Source organism: Scleropages formosus, chromosome 6, assembly GCF_900964775.1.
Source record: "Scleropages formosus chromosome 6, fSclFor1.1, whole genome shotgun sequence".
In the NCBI taxonomy this organism is placed as follows: Eukaryota; Metazoa; Chordata; class Actinopteri; order Osteoglossiformes; family Osteoglossidae; genus Scleropages; species Scleropages formosus.
The window spans coordinates 25,012,132-25,032,768 of NC_041811.1; the positions used below are offsets into that span (position 1 = coordinate 25,012,132).

The 20,637-nt window shown below is 42.1% G+C and overlaps 1 protein-coding gene across 1 annotated transcript in view; it reads left to right on the forward strand.

The window, feature by feature from the left end:
• Positions 1-20,637, forward strand: part of uhrf2 (ubiquitin like with PHD and ring finger domains 2) — a 51,957-nt gene that overhangs the window by 15,858 nt on the left and 15,462 nt on the right. The window contains exons 2-4 of the mRNA XM_018754920.2: positions 918-1,175; positions 8,384-8,667; positions 19,783-20,001. Coding sequence (XP_018610436.1) covers positions 918-1,175; positions 8,384-8,667; positions 19,783-20,001 — 761 coding nt within the window. The remainder of the gene's footprint in view (positions 1-917; positions 1,176-8,383; positions 8,668-19,782; positions 20,002-20,637) is intronic.

The window sequence follows — 20,637 nt, forward strand, 5'->3', positions numbered from 1 at the left end:
GGTTGAATTCATAAACGTGGTATCTTAAAGTTGTCCTTTTATGATTTGAATACGATGTAATTACACCAATTTTAACGGTTTTTTTGCCTTAATGGCTTAATGTGTTTTAACAGTGACCACTAATGTGAAACTGACATGTGTTTAATATTTCCTCTAAGAGTGCTATGAAACACTGTGAAGGTGAACGACAGTAACTATAATAGCATGATACAATTAGTAAAGAAAAGGGGGAGGGGTTGCAAAAGGGAGTGATCTGTAAATATCACAGTAATTTCCAAGAGTTTTTGGAAAAGATAAGTGTGCCCTTTTGTGCATTTAAATGAGAAAGTGATGTTGGGAAAAGTGATGCTTGCGATCTTGAAATTAAAGAAGCAATAGTAGTTTAAACTATGTAAGCTTAAAGAAGTCGTCATGTCTAGGTGACCTATGGTAGCTTAGGCTGAGTTATTGGTACCTGTGTTGGAGTGCATGGAAATGTTTCTCTGTTGCCGGAATTGCTTTTTAAATATGCCTTTTTGCCTTTTAAATGTAAATGTAAATACTTGTAGTATTTCTTTTGTTGACTGCTCCCATAAGGTAAATCCCCAAATGCAGAAAGAGAACTGTGTGTTAGTAATATACTCTTATGAAGTTTTGCAGTAGGTTGTTGCACATCTTTGTAAAGCAACATTAGTGTGATCGTAGTTGCAAAAGGGCCACGGATAATATTTGTTGTCATCGTTTTTTTAGAAAGCACACAATATGTGCAAGGTAACGCATAGTAACTTTGGCTAAGGTTAAGCAGCTCTCCATGGACATTACCTGTAGCACAGGCCATCTGCAGGATTTGTGTTAAATCACACTTATTGTGTTAAACCATTTGAAGATGCTTGTCTAATGGCTGGCGATGTGTCGTGTCTGCTGTTTCTCTCTTCCAGATGGAAGATGGCCAGACGCTGTTTGATTACAACGTGGGCCTGAATGACATTGTGCAGCTGCTCATCCGCTCGCAAACCGACCCTCCTGACAGCCCCAACCCTAAAGACTATGAGGGTATGGCGTGTAGCTCGGTGACACCTGTCGGTACAACGGCCACCACCAACAATGGGGCAAAGTCGTCCAGTCCACTGCTCGACAATCAGCCATCAACCTCTTCCCGCTCATTTCTTATAGATCCAGGCATTGGCGCATTCAAGGTTAGTACTTGTTTCTGCTTTTAGTTCCTCCTGTTCATGTCGCTCTGTGTGTTGAATACAAAACTGACCATGGGTGTATTAGTATTAGTTCACAGGCAGGAAAGATGGATTCAGTTTAGTTTTGGTACTGGCATGTTTCTATGGCAACTGGCTCTGCATAACCTGATGTATTCAGATATCCCAGAATCCACTGGAACAACTGTGAAATGGTGCGTAAAAATCAGCCAGGGGTATGGGCACTGCAGCCTTAATTGAAAAAAATGTTTGGGGGGGGGGGGGGGGGGGGGGGGGTGAAAGACCAGATCATTGCATGTTATGGATGGACTGCCAATGAAGTACCTTTTTTTTTTCCCCCCCCCCTTTTTTGGCTTCATCCAGTCAGAGGTCTGTCCGGCTCTAGGAGGTATAAAGGATTTAGTCTGCATCGTTTGTCTCCAGCCGCCTCTCTGGAATGAAGGACACCTTGCCCTTCAATGATTCATTCTCCAAACATTATGCCATCGTCAGATTTTTCTGGCATCTGGTGGTTAAAACTGAGAAAATTTCAACTGTCCTTCATGTGGGTCGTTTCCTCGTATCCAGGCACAGCAAAAATGAATAGTATTTACTTTCCATTTTGCTTACCATTTCATCTATTAGTCATATACAAGTGACTTTCCTACCTTTCTGCTGAGTTACAGAGGTTTTGATGTGTATGTCTGTGGTCATTTCGTTGGATGGCCTTCCAGAAGGACCCTTTCACACCCTTTGCTTTGTACGCCGTCTCCATGACGACCCGCTGACACAGCACTCTTAAGTGTTTTGGCCACGCAGCGAGTGCGTTGTGGGTGCCAGGCTCTGGCAGTTTGTTTGGGAACTGTGACTGTGGCCCTGCCACTTCCTTGGGCTCCTCGAGCGTCTCCTAGCCGAGCGATAGTCGGGTCTTTTCCAGGAGTCGGTCTTGGCAGCCTGGTGCAATATGTTCAGGCCCAGCGATGAACTTTGCCCAAGTCTGGTGCGAATGTAAATAGGTGTACAGTGTGTGTGTGTGTGTGTGTGTGTGTGTGTGTGTGTGTGTGTGTGTGTGTGTGTTTTTTGAACCGTTTGCCAGCTCGCCATTCTGTCGGCCTTTATTCCTGCTCAGTGGCCACTGCCCCCTTTTAAAATTACTGCCCTTTGCAGCTTAATTATGCTCGTGAATAGTGAATTTGAAGAAAGAAAATCACAAAAGGCGTTTCAATCTATCTCGTAATTAACTGACTCTTCCCTTTCTTCTCTACTATGGGTGGCATTAAGTATTCCTTTTACACGGAGCACCAATTAATTAATAAACATTGGGGTCACTTTGTTCTGTGTGGGATAACTTGAAGCTGGCAGTTGGCCTTTGGGATTGTCTGACGGAAAAATGTTGCCATGACACAGTGGCATTAATTGGGTAGAATCTTTGTTAGGTTATTTATATTGCTCAAAGTGTCTTCTGTAAGCTTGGGATATTTTGTTGAAGACGCGAGAAAAAAATGTAATAGTTAACGGAATAGTAGGAGCTGATTGGTCCAGGATACTATCTTGTGTGAGAAAGCAAATCCACTCCTGCTTCGTTGCTACTGGTGGTTTCGCAGTCCGTTCAAATCACGCCCATCCTTTTCTTATTATAGTAGTACTGGTTTCCATCTGCAAACATCTCCAATCTTTGTTGAGGCCTGGTTTACAGCCTTATAGGAAATAGGAGGGTGGAAAGGAACATGTAAATATTTAACTTATCAAACACGGGTTTGAATCCAGCTCGCTCTGCACGGAGTGCTCCCTGTACGTGTTAGTTTACCCCCCACAGTTGAAATGCATGTGTTTCAGGTGAACTGTGACTCTGAACTGTCCTTAGTCTGTGTGTAGGTGCGGGTGAATGAGCGTGTGCGATTGCCTTGCAATGTGTTGGTGTCCTGTCCAGGGTGTGCCCTGTCTCCTGCTTCTGGGCTATGCTCCGGACCAGGGGTTGGGGGGGGGGGGGGGGACAAAACTGGAGGAAAAAAAAGAATTCATCAAGCAGGGGCCATGGATACTTTTTTAATTATGAAAAAATAGACACTGTGTGTGATTATATTTTATTTATGTATTTTATTTATTTATTTTTTTGATGACACAATGGAATTAAACCTCTGCACGCGTTTGTTTTCACGTGGAATGTTTTATGGGAATCCAGAGGGCATTTTTCCAAGTACGAGATGGGAGGCTTTCCGCTGCCCTGGTGCGGCCCGTGTATCAAGCGCCTGCGTGGCTGGCGGCTTGTTGTTTCATTAGGAGCAGCTGCATTTTTTTCATAGTTCGAGAGAGCCAGCCTGTTCTGTCTTGGAGTGCTCTGAAACCAGTGTCAAAGGTGACCTGCCAAAGAGAATCCACACTATCTGTCCACAAATGAACTCCCATAATGCCATTGGATGGGGGTATAAACAGTGTCGAAGTCAGCAACAAGTGGTGATAACAGAGCAGCCGTACAATATGTTTTCTGGTATTGCTGTGGAACCAGGAGGGTCCTGTGTTGGGAAACATCTTGAGAAACTCTCCCTGTTTAAATGCGATATCCGTCCTTAAAACGGTGCTCAACAGTTGTTCCAGAAACTATTGCATCGCGTCCAGAGTAACCAGAGAGAATTTCAGAATTTTACAATGTGGTGCAGATTCGTGCTGATTGTTATACTTGAAACATATTTTGAGAAAGTGATGGTATAAACTGCACCCTTGTTAATATTACTTTAACATCTGTGCCTTATCATTTTGCGGGGAGCTGAATGGATTTTCTGATTTACATTTACATTATTTGCATTCATTGGTTTCATTATGTTACATTTATTCTCTTCTCTAAAGCGACTAAGTGTTAATCTGCTTACTATTTTTTTTGACCCATTTGTATAGCTGGGCAGTTTTACTGGAGCAATTCAGGGTAAGTACCTTGCTCAAGGGTACTACAACTGGAGGTGGCATTCGAACCCGCGTTTTGCATTGCGGAATTGAGACTACAAAGGACAAAAACTTTAATTTTTGAGCCTTTCCAGCAGTGTTTCAAGTCAAAAGGAGAACAGTGCTGTGTGGGGAGGGTAAAGCATGGTGATATTGTAGTTTGCTTGTAGTTCACTTGTGTATGCGATACAGAATGTATTCGACTTTGTGTGTGTGTGTGACCAAAGAATTGCCTAAAACTGTAAATATAGTTTTAATGATTTCACTTTGGCAAAATCATTGTTTGCCTTAGGTCTATATGTACAATGGAAGAAAAAAAAAAGAATTTTGAAGTGTTTTGTGTAATTTTTCATAAAATGTGATCATATTACCTTTGTTTTTCAAAAATTTACACTTCTAGATACACTAGGTCACTCATCCATACATCAGTGGAACACACTCTCTCTCACACACTATGGGGGAACTTGAACATCCAGTCTTTGGACTGTGGGAGGAAACCAGAGCACTCGGAGGAAACCCACACAGGCATGAGGAGAACATACGAACTCCACGCAGACTGAGCGGGGATCGAACCTACGTCCTCTCGCACCACCCAAGCGCTGTGAGACAGCAGCGCTACTCGCTGTTCCACCGTACCGCCCATCTTATTAGTGTTGGAATTAGATGAAGCTGTACATAATTTTTCCAATAACTTTCCTATAAAAATTTTTATTAGATTTGTAGTAATCTGCAGAAACTCAGCTTTGCACATCTTTTGTATTGTCAAATTAGGATGGTTGATGTGTGGTAGTACTTTTGTTGGGTAGGGGAAGAGGTGCCGGTCATTGTTAAATGTTTTTACTTACTTTTCAGCCCCCCCACACGGTCAGGTACTGTATTCATGACTTTTTCTCTCCGTTGATCCAAATCTGAGAATTTTCCAAAAGGTATTTACTTATTTATTGCACAGTAGTGCTACAATGTCATTAGTGGCAGGGAGACTATCAGTTGTTAATCTAATCATAAATAAGGGTTTAATCAATGAAATGTTGCTTTTTTTTTTTTTTTTTTTTTTTTTTTTTTTGGAGGGGCGACCCAACCTCCTTAAAGTGTAGTGCAGTTCTCCACAGGATACTTCACCGTTGCTCAAACGCTGCCCTTTAATCCATGGCCAGACACTTAAAATACTCTTCTAGCTTTTCCCCTTGAGCTTGAATTCTGCTTTAGGTGGCGGGACAGAGGAAGTCTTGGCGTGGAGGGGAGGAAAGTTTTCCAGACCAGAGGAAATTATGCTGGTTCTGGAGCTGAAGATTCCAAGCTGGCTCGTGCAAAAGGGTTACGTGTATGCGGATTTCAGCAGGGATAAACAGTTTTCCAGTTGCGCAGAGCTGCTCAGAAAAAGACATTGAGAAGCAGGCTGTGTACAGTCTTGGCATAGCCGAAGGACGACATAGGAAACGCTGAAGTTATTACAATTTACAGATTTTTGCTTTCTGCAACAAACACTGAGCGTGTAGAGTATCAACGTACGTGCACCATGTACAGGGGCGTTGTTCGGAATATTCTAGAATCATGCTGCCTTGTCAGTTTGGGGGTGGGACTAAGAAATAGCCACGTGCTGTAAGACAAAAGTTAATGACTTTTGTACTTAATATGCACAAAAACTCATAAAGCCATGTGCCATCACCCCCCCTCCCCCCCACACTGGACTATGTCTCATGTAATTTGCAGGATTTGATGTGTAATCAGAAATGGATGATAAGTAATGAAGCTGCAGTCTCCATCGCTGTGGAGATCAGTTACCCACTTGAGAGACTTTATGGAACACCATGCTCAGTGTCACAGTCACACTTTCCAGGTACAGCCTACTCATTCACAGTAGCTGACAGATAGTCTAACAATCTCAGAAAACACCGCTTCCTTGCACAATTCATACAAGAAAGGCACATTTCTGGTTTTCGGCAAAAATGTCTAATATATAATTCACATCCTGTAAACAAGACATCACAAAAACATCAGCAGCGTTTCCAAATCAAAAGGCTCTCGACGGGAACGACGTTTCGGATAAGATGGCTGAAAGTATCAATTGCGGTTTGGATGTGCCTCTTGACTTTGGTCTGGCACATGTGAAAGGCATTGTTACTGCCTTGTATTGAACATGATGACCGGAGGAGGGTTGTTATTATTTTTCTTCTGCTGGAACAGCGGCGGGGGTCCTTGGGGCTATGACCATGCTTGGCTCGCCGACGCTCCTCCTGACACCATCAGAGCACAGACCATACATCTGACTAAATCTGCCACTTCCTTCACTTTGCCATGATTCAGACATGTGCTCTGATGTGGTGGAATGAGCTTCCCCTCTCCCTCAGAACTGCTGAATCCCTTTTGGTATTCAGGAAGGATCTGAAAACACATCTTCATATAAACTATTCCCCCCTCTCCCCATGTGTATCACATCCTTGGTTATGATCATCTTTGTATTTCCTATGAGACTCAATTCCATAGGCAGCTATCCACGTAATGTGCGTCAACAAAAGTTGTATTGACGTTTGTGTGTTTGTCGAGCGTTGCTTAATGTCCTTCTGTTTACTCAGTTGTGCATTGCTTTGGAGGAAAGCCTTTAAATTTTAGTGTATGCTGAAAGGACTGAAATTTTTTAAGATGGATTTCTTTTTTTTTTTTTTGGTTGTCTGACTTTGTTGATTTCCGTAGCTAATCAGGGTGAGAAATCTCCTGTTTTAGGTGCACCAGGTTCCAGTGGACTGAGACAAATTGCCTGCACCCTGATTTCTGCGGCTCGCCTCTAAATGGGAGAGGAAGGCCTGCCAGGCATACGGGAAACAATCCTCTATGCAGTTTTAAATAAGGCGACAGGTGGTTGCGTGTTTTCCGCCGACTCGCGGCCTTATTGCATCTCATGCTTCCGCCAAGATAAAATGTACTGCATTCCCTTGCTCTTCTGACATTTCATCCTTCCATGTTTTTAAAAAGCGATGTTGAAATGTTGAATGTGTTTGAAGTGAAAATAAAAAGGTATGCAGAATAATGTTACAAATTGTGGTGGGTGTTTTGTTTTTTTTACTGATTCACACCTGTTTGGTGCCTTTTAATGAAGGCAGAGCCACACCTTTTTGGGTGACTTTAGAGTTCTGTTTCCAAGGTAACAGGTGACAAAGCAGGCTGAGACTGAGGTGTTGAAGGTAATGTGAAAATAAAAAAAAAAAAATAAAAAAATGATGGGATTATTTCAATTTCATGTTTGATCCCTTGGGTAATTAAAGTTGTGAGAGATTTGTACAAGTGTAGCAGTTTAGAGGTCTGTAGAGATCCGATGTAATTTTTCAAATTTTTTGCCGCTGGATGTCATTTTTGTCTTTTTCCTTAGGCGCTCAAACACAGCACTTTAACTGTAATTGTTTTCCAGCTGATTGTATCTACAGCTGAGAAAAACATTCTGCTTTTAGATAGAAAACAGATAATTACATCTATTTTCAAAAAGAAAAGCTGTGAACTAGCATGGATTAGAAAACTGTGGGGAAAACTGCTTGTTTTCGGAAAGTATTTTTCAGTAGTAAGATGTTTCGAATGTGAGCAGTCAGGGACAGCTGGTAGAAAAGTGGTTAGAGCTGTTGCCTTTGGACCCAAAGGTCACAGGTTTGAATCTCACCTCTGGCTGTAGTACCATTGAGCAAGGTACTTACCCTAAATTGCTCCAGTAGCATTACCTAGGTGTATAAAGGAATAAATAATTATAAATAGATTAACATTGTAAGTTGCTTTGGAGGAAAGTGTCAGTTAAATGAATAAATGTAATCGTACTGTAATGCAGTAGTTGTTGTAAAACAAGGAGCTATTCCAATTTGCATAATAAAAATGTTTAATATTGGAAATTGGCATAGGAGGCGAGCACATGAAGTACAGTAATTGTCACCTGCAAAAGACTCAAAACACCCGAAAGTAAATTGGAAGATAGTGCTAATCTAAGAGCATTAGAGTAATTGCACAACAATAAGGCTGCAGATGGTGCTAGAGATGTCAATGGATACCTGCAGGCGTGAATCACCTGTACCGGTCACCTGCAATATTGTGCAGAAAGCGACACGTGAAAATAGCTCATGAAATTTTGACTGAAAATGAATAATTAAAAGGCATTTCTTGCTCATCGTCTTCTGCTGATTTCTTAATGGGGTGTTATACTTAAGAGTAAATTATAGCAAAGTCATTGATGGCAATTCTTGTTGTGAGACTGTGGTGGGTGCACAGGGTGTGAAGTAAGTTTCCCTTTTTCGCTTCCACAGATTCATGAGCTGGTGGACTGCAGGGACATCAGCATTGGCGCCTGGTTTGAGGCCAGCATAGAGAATGTGAGCCGCGTTTCGAAGGGACAGAATGGCAAAGCCCCGGTCGCGGGACAGAGCGGGAAGCCAGGGAAAAGGACTAGCGGCAAACAGGACGTGGAACAAGGCCTCTCCGTCACGGACAATAACGGGAATGTCCTGTTGCACTCGGACCGCGGGCCCTCCACCTCTCTCACGGACTTCACAGACACTGAGGAGATCATTTATCATATCAAATACGACGAGTAAGTTCTGTTGGGAACGGGGTGTGGCACTTGAGTGCTCCCCCAGAAGCCAAATGCAGCGGATGAATCTTCCCCTCCGGTTTACAAAGATTTTCATTCTTTTTTTCATTCGCTTCTTCGGTGTGTTATGGCTTGATTTTAGCTTTTTTTTTTGTGTTTTTTTTTTTCTCTTTTTTTTTTTCTCTGTTTACTGGGATAGCAGGGACACGCTAAGGTAAGTTGATGTCATCTGATTCGAGTCAATTAGATGCGGACTGCTGCACAATGAGGCCCATCAGCTTTGGTAATGGTGCGTTTATCATATATAAGGGTTTGACATGCCTTATATTTAAAGTAAAACAAAACAGAAGCCTGACATTGTCTGGTAGGTTTTAACAGTAGGGCATTTGAAAGTATTATAAATCTGTTGCAAACGGTTGTACTTTACAACCAAGGTGTAGGATTATTGTTTCCTTTGGGAACACCTAGGTGATAATAGGCCAACAGAAAAACCAGTTTTCTGCAGCTACAGAGTATATTTGTTTCTGCTTTAATTTAGTTCTTTCATTCAGCTTTAAATTACTTTGACATAAATATTGAGATCGTGCCTAATTTACACTGAAATGATTTACTAATTAAAATCTATTCTAAAACTTGCTCGGTTGTAGCCCTTTAAGAGTTAGTCGGTCCTGTCCTACTGCAAAATGACTAAATGAAAAATATTGTTGCAGGAGAAACAAGTTGAATTGGACCTTTCATAATGCCGAAAAACCTTTTTCTGCAAAGGAAAAGAAAATGCTGTCCAAGGAGTTGGTTGCAACAAGGAATGCGTTAACCTTGCCAAAATGACTTGTGAATGTTTGATTTTAATGCCTCACGAGCCTGTTCTCCTCAACGACTTTGACTCCTCGTCAGTGTACCGAGCTCGAGTCTGCAGCAGTGCCTTCCAAATTGGAGTCCAAATTGATCCTGAATGACAGCGAGGAGAGGTCTCATTCTATCGCTGTTGATTAAAATGAAAATAAATGAATAAATAAAACATTGAATTTAGCACAGCTTTATGTTAAGATGCATTTTCAAACTACTATATCAGGCTAGAATAATGGGCAAATGGAACACCCTGCATTAATATGTGTTGTGTTATGCTCGCAATATTTAAAAAAATGTTGATTGACATACACGGTAACACCTTATGAGATGTAGGTCAGGTATCACAGTAAAGCAGAACAACCATTTAAATTCAATACTTTGCTGCCAGGTAGGGGTCTAATTAACATACATAACTCCTATGGAGGTGACTGTAGTTTTATCATGGGTGTGGAATGTGAAACAAACACACAATTATAAAACATTAAAATGACACTCTTTTGCATTTGACAAGGTGAGAATTATGAAAGTATGTGCTAATCTTGTCAGCTTTCCAGGTATTTCTTATCAACTATATGAATATGCAATGCAGTTTGAGTGTTCAAATGCATTTAATTCAAATTGTTTTTATTCGATTAATTCACTGTGCAGTTTAATCACAGCTAATTCATTACAAGATCAGTTTGTATAAAATTAACATCCATGTAGGACTGCAGGAACAAGATTGAATATCAGCAGCTTTTTTTTGGTCCAAATGGATATTTGCTTTCATACTATGACACCACATGGGTTTTTTTTTTTTTTTTTTTGAAACTGCTGAGAATTAAGGCACAGTTCCCTTTTTCTTTGCGCAGCATTTTCACGCTTTTAATTTGGTCAAAATCTACCTTGTTTTAATTTTTTAAGGTTTTTTGAAGCACCCACTTCAGTATTGAAATTGCTGAAGATTCCTGTTTGAAAAGTAGCTCAGAGAATCAAGGGTGACAAAAATAAAATATGAGTAACTCGGTCTCATTCTGAAATCCATAATGTCTTCAAAACTTTTATGACTATTGATCATTCATTTTATATCGAGGCTCTATTTTGGCCTGAGCATGTAAATTTTAAAGACTTCAAAAGATTGAATGTTCAGTTTCCTTGCAATCTATTTCTTTCATTGCCCATTGTTGACATTTACAAGACAGTTTTTACAACACTGGAAAAAATTTCATTATCATACTGATTGGTAAGTTGGATATGTAAGCTGCATTTATAACTCGCTGTGCACTGTCTATGCTGGGAGATCTTGTTGAAGAACTTGTGTGAAATTGCCCAGACAACTGCTGGTTAAAGCACTGATTCCTGTCCGGGCAGCGTTTTGCTTGGGAAATGTGTGTTTTTGTTTGTTCCCCCCCCCCCCCTTTTAAAAATTATTTTTTAAAATATCCCCCCATTGATTTATATCTCAAAATGATCTGATTGACAGGCCATAGTGAAAGTTATTCACGCCAGACTGCAGCACCTCAAAGTTTGTTTCACTCCATTTTTTTTTTTTTTTTGGTCTGGCCTTATTTTGGTTTTGCAGTGTCAGTGCTTTATTTTTTTACACCAATTTGCTGAATGCTACAAAATGAATTTCTATTTAAAAAGGTTTTTTTGCCCTAATTGCCTTCTCCAACTTTTAAAATGTTATCAGTAATTATGACTGTTGCAGAAGTAATTACGGCTGTGGTGTAGATTTTCTGCAACCCCAATGACCTTTTTCTTCAAATGTGAATATCCCAAAACTTAAAAAACATCCTTGAGAGGAGCAGAATTAAGAAAAGAGAACTAGGCCTAAAATATGAGCAGTATTTGGCACCTTGGCGTGTTTCAGTTCTTTTCTGTGACTAGCGTCCTCCATGTTCATTGAGATGTTATTCAAGGGGACGTGCACAAGACCTGTGTACGAGAACTGTTGGCGTACGCATTTCGTAATCCTGAGTGAAGGCATGAGGGTGTCTGCATTACCTGGAGACAACTTCCCCATAGCGGCCTATTGTTGGATCGGAGCGTGAACAGGGGAGCGGGAGATCGTGTTACAGACGCTACAATACACGCTTGTGTGCGCTTCGGCGCTTGGACCGCTCTCCCGTCGAAGAGCGTTTCAGACATGGCCCCTTTGTTCTCCCCCTGCGGCACCTCAAGGCGTCCCTCTACCGCATAACCGCGCCCTGTGCTGAAATAACAAAAATATCCTTATAGGCAATCCGAACACGTATTGGCTCAGGATAGGCTGCTCCCCTTGCATGGTGCGCTACTTAATGCATCAGAGCAAGTAGGAAGCATTTGTGACTTTCTTCTCCTCACGTCTTGCTGCTTTAGTTGGAGCCGTTTACCTAATTCTTATGTCTCCCCCTCGAAGCATGACACCCCACATCAACTCGGGAGCAGAGGAAGTCCTCCGATCTGTGTGCCGAGGCACCCGTCTTTGTCGCTCTACAGGCTGCGGACTTTGTCGTGCGGCACAGCGCGCTCGGTGGAAAGAGCCATTTGCCGATTCCACCCGCAGGCCCGTAATCGCATGGCCGACCACAGGTGTCGCTCTGAGCAAAGCAGGGAAAAGGACCCCAGCTGTATAAGCGTCCCTGGGTCTCCATGCCACAGATGGCTTATGCGGCACAGCAACAGACAGGACCCTTTAGCACCATTAACGGTGTTATTCCCTTCAAGGTCTAACACAAAGTCGACCTGCCAAGCTGTTTTCACAGCTAAATTAGCTAAATAAGGAGGGTGCCTCGTCACTTCATCATTGTTTTCACACTGTTCGCTAGCACAAGGTGTGTATTTTCATGAACCGAAGCCTTGGAGTACAATTACAGAGCTACTCCTGGGTATCAAACAAGAACTCTTATGGGTAAAATTCAGGTCCATGAACCATAGTGCTACCGGTTGCCCCCTCAGAGCTTAGATGACATCTGCTAGGAATTGATTCCTTTCTTAGTGTTTCTGTAGTAGAGGTTGAGGAATGTGGATTGAGCATGGTGTAGTGACGTTTTGAGTGGGTTTATCCAGGACTTAGATGTGTTGCAGCTTTATAGTAACTACAGCGTCTTGCTGAGTACAGACATCTTGTGGGGGTGCTGAGGGTCTAGGGTGGCGTGCCAGTACTACTGAGGATCATGTGTAATGTGGTTTTTATTCAGTGGGTTGTAACAGCACCAGGTTGTAAAATGTTTGCAAAGACCTGTGTTTCTGGGGTGGTGGTCAGAGGTTCGCTGCCCACCTTATGAGGCGTTCGAGACTGCTTGCCATGCAAATGTAACACCTCTAATAAGGGGGAAGCCTGGATTCGCGATGAGTAGGAATGAGCATCCTGCCATCTCTGCGATTCCACAGCGGAGAAGTGAAGCGGCAAGCCGCATAGCGAATCGTCTGTGCATTTGCACGCTCGGAGCCACAGTCAGGGCGTACTGCGGCAAAGAATTTCTCTCTGGCTGCTTTTGTGTCTAAACCTACCGCTTGGTTTGTGTAAGAGACATCTGATTTTTCACCATACAATGCAAATATTCAAATGGATGATGTCCTTCATTTTCTTCTAGAATACAAATGCAGGCGTTCAGTGATTTATGAATTGTATTTTAGCCACATTTATGAAACGGGCGACTGGTTACGGTTGCATCTCATGCAGCGGTTAGGTTTATGTCTCTTTTTCTGAGATTTTATAAATTGAAATTGTTGACGCTGGTCCCGCTTGCGACGCGGAGAGTTTTACGTCTTACATCTGCGAACCATTTGCGCAGCTGTTTTTGTTTTCTTGCTTACACAATTACTTTAAAATCCGTCATTCCTGGATACAGCAACGTTGCCCCATCAAGCATTTGAATGCGCAACCCCTTGGCCCAGAGGGAGGGGTTAATGCGCTCGTTTTAAAACCGCAGCCTTCGTCTGCGTTCATTTTGCCTGCGGCGGGGAGAGAAATTTGGAGTCATCTCTTTCTGGTGAAATCACTCGGAGTGAGCAGTTTCTATGGTTACGAGTTCTCGGGAGCGTTACTTTCCCAGTCATGAATGCTTAAATTTGAACAGCGGGGCTGGTGTGTTCGAGGCATTGGGCAGACTCAACTTTGTGAAGTGGTACTGGCGAGACTCTATTTTCCCTCCTCTTTTTTTTTTTTTTTGCGACATTCATATAAGCAAGACAATTGTCTCTAATGACGTTTTCTTCCCATCATATTGTAGTCATGTTGGTTGGTCTCCATACCCTGCTTTGCTCTACGGTTGTTAACTTCAACCCTCTTTGCTCTACAGTCAAATCTTCTGGTTTCACAAGCGTTGCCTGTCTGTACGGCTAGTTTGGGGAAAACCATTAGCTCTACAAAATTCCACGGAACTGACTCGCTCTCGTCTTTCCTTTTGTGTTTGGGGGGATTTTGCATGCTGTGTAACAAACCTCCAAGATAAGGCTTCCACAGTAAGATTAAAGAAATTGATGTGTGGGGAAAGCATTTCTTAATTTTGTTAATTTAGTCATACTGGATAAACCACAATAAGGATTACAAAATAAAGCTCATTCTTTAGTAAGCAGCTCAATTAGTTGGTTAGGCTGATGTTTTGCTGTAGACATCGAGAATTTGACATCCTCGGTCTAGAATCTGAACAGTTGCTTGAGTAACTGGTGATTACTATAAATGGGGGTGTTCATTAAGGTAATGATGTGTAAAAGATAAGGTTCGTATGCTTTGCAAGTATATTATTTGTTGCAATGCCAGATCCATCTGCCACGAGATGTCTCTCAATCTCACAGTACGTTAGTTTGGTAGTCACCTCTGTTGATGGGCTTTACATGTGTCATTTTATTCAAATGAACCTGAGGTATGATACATGCTGTATGTGCTCTAAATGAGAAATGCAGCATCACTGGTGCCGGAAAAAACAGACCCAGTTATAGCGTGATTCAGAGACATGGGAATTACATCTGTTGAATATGATGCGATATTTCTGTTTGTGCAAAACAAGGTATCTTATCGGTAATTCGACAGCGAAACGGGCTTCGATGTCAGCATTGCTGCTTCGAATCTCATCGCATCCTGCCGTGTCTGGGTGGGCTTTATCTTGAAGCGGCGAGAAAAATCAAGGTCAATAACCATTAGCCAGAGACATCAGGTATTGTCTGTACTCAAAACTGTGTGGTTAATAGGCAGTGGAAGTGGGGATGAACTCGGAGGAGATCGGGGAGGGGGGGAATTTAATAAACGTGCCGTAACGGTTTTTATGGAAGGCCTCTGGACAATCAGGAGTGCCTCTGAGTGTTCATTGACCTAGGGGCTTCACTGGAGAGCAGACACTTGCCAAGTTGAGCTTCAGGTTAGCATATAAAAATGACTTTCCCTCCCTTTCAGCTAAAGATTAAAAGACAGGATCGCACTGCTTTGAAAGCTCGAGATCTTTATAAGCCCCTAATTACAATGGAACAAGGGACTAGCAAAATCTGATCGTCTTGCTCTGCGTTAGCTTAAGTGCGTTTGGGCTCCGTCCCAGTTGCGCGCTCAGCCGACAGCCTCTGAAAACAAAGCTGTGGTGGTAGGCTGGTGATTCGTAGAGTTTTTCTTTTTTTTTTTTTTTTTTTTTTTTTTTGCTCAATACGCTGACGCTGTTGTTGATTTAGAATTTTGATCTCATTCCGTAGTCTGGCTAAGATGTGCAGACGAGGCTGCGGGGCATATCTCAAATCCTTACATCTGAGCATAGCTCATCCATTCAAACATTTGCTTCGCCTTGCGCAGCCGTGTTCTGAATGGAAAACAAAATGTCCGCTAGCAAACACAATGTGCGGTTCCTGCAGGCGCAAATCTAGCTCGTAATCAATCTCCAGTGACCCCGCCCCACTTCCTGCCTCCCTTAAGCCCATGTGACTCCCTTGGGCATTGAAAATGTTGCCGAGGTCCCCCTGTTGGCCACTGACATCGCTTACATTCCAACCCCCATGTCTGGTGTGTGGCGGGAAGATCAGCGCAACCCTTACAGAGCCCCCGTAATCCTTTTTTTTTTTTTTTTTTAATTTTTTTTTTTTATTAATAAAAAAAAAAACGTAAACCCAAAGAACATTCTGGGTGTGCATCGACCTCTGAAGGTGTTTTTTTTTTTTTTTTTCCTCCTCTCTGTCGAACTGAGTGTTCGGAGCGTGTGTATATATAGGGTCCAGTTGAGAGTCGTGCTATTTGTTTATTCCCTATTGTGGCAGAGAAAACCAGAAAGGCCGTAGCAGAGTTTCTCAAAGTACATTTCTGAGCTTACAAAGCACCATCTATTAATATTCGCCTCATGAAAATGTCAGGTGTAATGAAGTCTTTCCAACTGGTGCTCCAGAAATTTCACTTTGTCTTGTGCTTAATGCTTTCAGTGTACTGTTTTGTTGGGAGAGTGGTGCCATGTGCATACACGCCTATCAATATTTCATATGTTCATGAAAATAAAGAAGAAATTCAGAAGCTTTTTGGAAAAACCCCACGCCTGTATTCCCCCCCCGCGCCAGGTTTTTGCTTGATTAGCCCCTCTTCCGGGTTTCAAACTTGGAAAAGGAAAACTGCTGTGATAAGTGTGTTTGAATGTTGTGAGACCTTAGAAAAGAGCTTCTTGGTGCTTTGAAGCTCTGTGTGGACTGCACAGGCTGTTCTGTTTCTTTTTTTTTTTTTTTTTTTTTTCCCCCCCCTCCTTCAGGGCCTAAGCTTAATCTCAGAACAGGTGTTAGATGAACTGTAGCCCCTCCCCCCACCTTCTGGGCCCAAGGCTGCTGGACCTGCGCTGATGTTCTGCCAGGGATGCCATAGAAAGCTCATGGACCGCAAGAGATTGATTTTCCCAAGTTGGGCGTTGAGTCGATACCCGTTCGCCTTCCTACAGCTTTAGCAGCATCAGATGAGTCTGAGACACATCGATGATACCTATTAAAGAGAAGTAGACCCTTACTTACGCATTCTCACTCAGTTTTGTTAACCGCTTGTTCTTATCAGGGTTGCAGTAGTTCAGAGCCTATCCAAGAACCATTGGGCACACTGGCAGGAGGGGTACTGGATGAGACACCAGTCCATTGTAGGGTAACCAAATAAGAGTTGCCAGGTAACCTGTAACACATTTTACTTGGAGTGTGGGAAGAAACCAGAGCACCTAGAGTAAACCCATACAAACATTGGGGAAAACCTGCCAGTTCCACACAGGCTGACCTACATTCGAACCTACGCCCAAACAACCCAGGTCCCGTGGTGATGAGTTGCAGCTTTGTTTGTTTGTTTGTTTGGAGAAATCTAACTTACTAGAGCCTAAAATTTTAACCAAACTTCGAATACTGCAATGGCAGAAAAAACTGAACATATCCACGCTACAAATGTCGTGCTATTTATTTGCACATTCACAAAATCACCTGTGGCCTTTCAACTGCAGTGGCTCACTGTACCTGGCTGGGGGGTGTGGTATAGGGTTCTGACTTTTACTTATATTTTTTTTTTTTTTTGTCTCACCCTTCCCATTAGAATGTAATCAATTTTGTTCTTGTGCTGGATGCTCTAAATAACTATTAGCAAATGACACTGTCAGATTGAAACCATGATCTGGACTGTAGGACTCCGACTCATGTGGTGAACTCATTAACCATCTGAACCACCCAGCAGGCCCTCTTACCTGCCTCTTAATCCTTCACAAGTCCAATAGGTTTTTGTAGTAATGGCTATACACAGGGGTAAAGCACATGCAATGTGTTTTGGAACCTCAGTTACTAGCTGTCAGTTGTCTCATAATGATATGAGATGTGATGAGCAGTCAAGTGTTTATGTTGATGATTTTAATGCATAAGCTAGTTGGGCTCTTGGGTAATGAGGTGCAGACAGTGAATAACAGGCCCACTCATAGTAATCTTGTTTGTTGCTGTTTTTTATTGGTTGTTATGTTTACTACTACAGGTGGTCTCCAACTTACGATGGGGTTACGTTCCGTGAAACCCATCGTAAATCAAAAATATCGTAGGTCAAAAATGCATTTAATACACCTAACCTACCGAATAATCTCTTCTTATCCTTTATAATTGGCGTGATGGCCGTTATGGGCTTTCCGCCTTCGTCAAAGTGGCTTTAGTGTAATTTTAGCCATATACAGCTGGTACAGTTTACAGTGAAACAAAACAACGTTCCTCCAGGACCATGGTGCTACATAAGACATAAAGCTACTTACACAGGACTACATAAAGTGGACATGTGCAAGACAGCACAAGGCAGTACAGTGAGTAATTACTAACAACAAACAGTAAAAAAACAAGATATTACAATATAATACTATAGACGTAAACATACTAATTACAGTTTCTCCTCGAGTAATTGCCTTCCTCTTCTTCTCGTCAGTAGCAGGAGACAGATGGGTATTTCATAGACATGATGGAGGGTATCTAAAAAAAAAAAAAAACGCTGGAAACACAGAACACTGCAGAGTATCGGTTGTATACACTAGCAACCACGTGATGGACTACGAGACGCAGATCGCTGTGGCTGCCCAGCATTGCAAGAGAGTATCGCACCGCATATCGCTTGCCGGGGGGGGGGAGAAAAAATCAAAATTCTAATTCTGAATTATGGTTTCTACTGAATGTATATCAAGCTCACCATCGTAAAGTCGAAAAACTCTTAAGCCGAGGGCCACCTGTACGATTATTCAGTAGTAGTACTACTACTTTCTGGGAGAAACCACACTAGCTTTTGTGCCTCAGTCTCCCAGTATTTGGAGTTGTGGTTGGAGCAGAAATTTTTACAACCGGATGCCCTTCCTGATATCAACAGTCACTGTTTACTCACACTTAGGATTTGCGTTGACTAACCAGTGGCTGGTGCTAAGGGCAATTCAGCATCATCGATTTACTTGAAACATGTAGGAGGAAACCCTTATAAATGTGGGGAACATGCAAACTCAACACAGGTGGAGCAGGGTTTGAACTTCTTGCTGTGCCACTGTGTCACCCTGTTTCTTATATTTAGTTAAATGTTGTGTTTTTCTTTTCAACTACTAGAGCTGATGACTAATTTTTTAAGTTGGGGTTTTTTGTTTTTTTTTTTTTTTTTTTTTTTTTTGAAGAAGAAGAAGAAGAAGAAGAAGAAGAAGAAGAAGAAACGTTTGGAAAGGGGTAACAAGGTGGTGACTCTAGTGTGTCGGTGACCTTTGGTGCCTCCTCTTACAAGCCGTCTGTGCTGCCTGGATGCTGACTTGCATTAGTCTCACAAGGCAGCGCTTTGCTGAGTGATGACTTCTTGCTACTGGGCTCTTGGATTCAACCTTGGCAACTTTAAACAATTTAGCACTGAAGGTGTGTGCATGGCCATTTTATAATGTCAGCGGCTGATGGTCAGGCAGAGCACGCATTTGTGCGTTTCGGGATATAGCTGGAAGGGCTGCAGTGAGGTTGACATTTCACAGTGCGTCTAAATTGTGCCTTTTCTGAGGACAAACGCTCCTACATATATCTCGGTCGGTACTGTGTCGTTCGGAGTAATTTTTGTATAGCATCCTTCATACCATGGTTGTACCAACATAATTAGCAAAAGTACCCCCGACGTTTATATCAGTCATAAAATGATTCTGCAGACATGATGGTACCCAACAAATGTAAGGAAATTATACAAAGGGGTGAAGCAGATGTAACTTGTTCTAAAACACCTGTTACTAGCTGTCAGTTGTCTTGACATACAATATCTCCTATGGCATATGATGGCCAGTTCAGGATTTCATAGTCTTATTTAACTTAGAATACTCAGGAGTGGTGGGCAGCCACTGGCACTTGGACCCGCCAGAGGGTTTTTTTTTTTCTTTTTTTTTTTTTTTTTCCTTTCTCTCTCCCTTGACTTTCATTTGGGAGTTTTTTGTTCCTCTCCTCCATGGCCAGTAGGCATACTTATAGCTCTGTAAAAGCACTGATACTATATTACGCTAGTCTGTAGTCAACTGTCTGCTTCTTTGTCTGTCGTATTTGTTTCTCAGCCTTATGCCTCTGTTTAAGCACTGTGTCACTGTGTCAGAAGAGCGCTCTATAAAAATAAATTGAATTGAATATTGATGATTTTAGAGTTTTGGTTAATTTACCTCTTAGGTAATGAGGTATAGACGGTGAATTAGAGGCCCGCTCATAATAATAGTGGCCAGTCGTTCCCCCGTAAAGGTAACGAACAAATATCACGTGCAAAAAATGGAATAAAATCAAGGGACTAAAAACAAGTCTCAGTGGTTTGGTTGGCATTGTTCATTTGAAGGCTGACATTTTCTGTCTCCCCCTCCCCAGCTACCCGGAAAACGGCGTGGTGGAGATGTGCTCGGAGGACGTCCGGCCCCGCGCTCGAACCGTGCTCAAGTGGGAGCAGCTGGAGGTGGGCCAGGTCATCATGGTGAACTACAACATTGAAATGCCTGAGGAAAGAGGTTTTTGGTACGACGCAGAGATCACATCTCTTAAAGAGTTGTCCAGGACCAGCAAGGAGGTTCGCGTGAAACTCTTGCTAGGGTAAGCAGGTCCAGATCTGCTCCTGAGTATCCTGTGGACTCTGTGTATGGTCCTTGTGGGCTTCCCTCTGCTGTACACCTCACAGAGGCTTCCCCCAGAAGTCATTAGCTCTATAGCACTGTGGTAAATCCTGGTGTATTGTTGTAATGTGAAAGTTGGAACTATTGGTTTAAAAAAAAGAAGAAAAGAATATTTGTTCAATGTCAAATGTGGTTTTAATCCCAAACAACATCATTTACATTATGTTGCATTATTACATGAAAGGAGATTTAACGCAGCTCAAATCTGAGAAATATTTTAAAAAGCTGCATAAAACAATAGATTGTGTTCACATTAATCAATGAAGAGCTGACTGCATTAATCCCAGAAATTATCCATTTTAATGACACTATTTAACCAGTTTAGCATAATATAACATGAAATTCTTAGACGTGAATATAGCAGATTTACTAAGCATTACACGGTTTTAAAAAAGTGTGTGTGCATAAGCGCAGTTGTAGCTGTATGTTTATTATTTCATATCCCTGTTAAAAAATGGTGCTGTTATACGATACCAGGTATTGCAATAATAAAAACTGTTAGATCAAACTGAATAATTTCTGAAGCAAAAAAAAAACCAAAGGCAAAGTAGTTTTT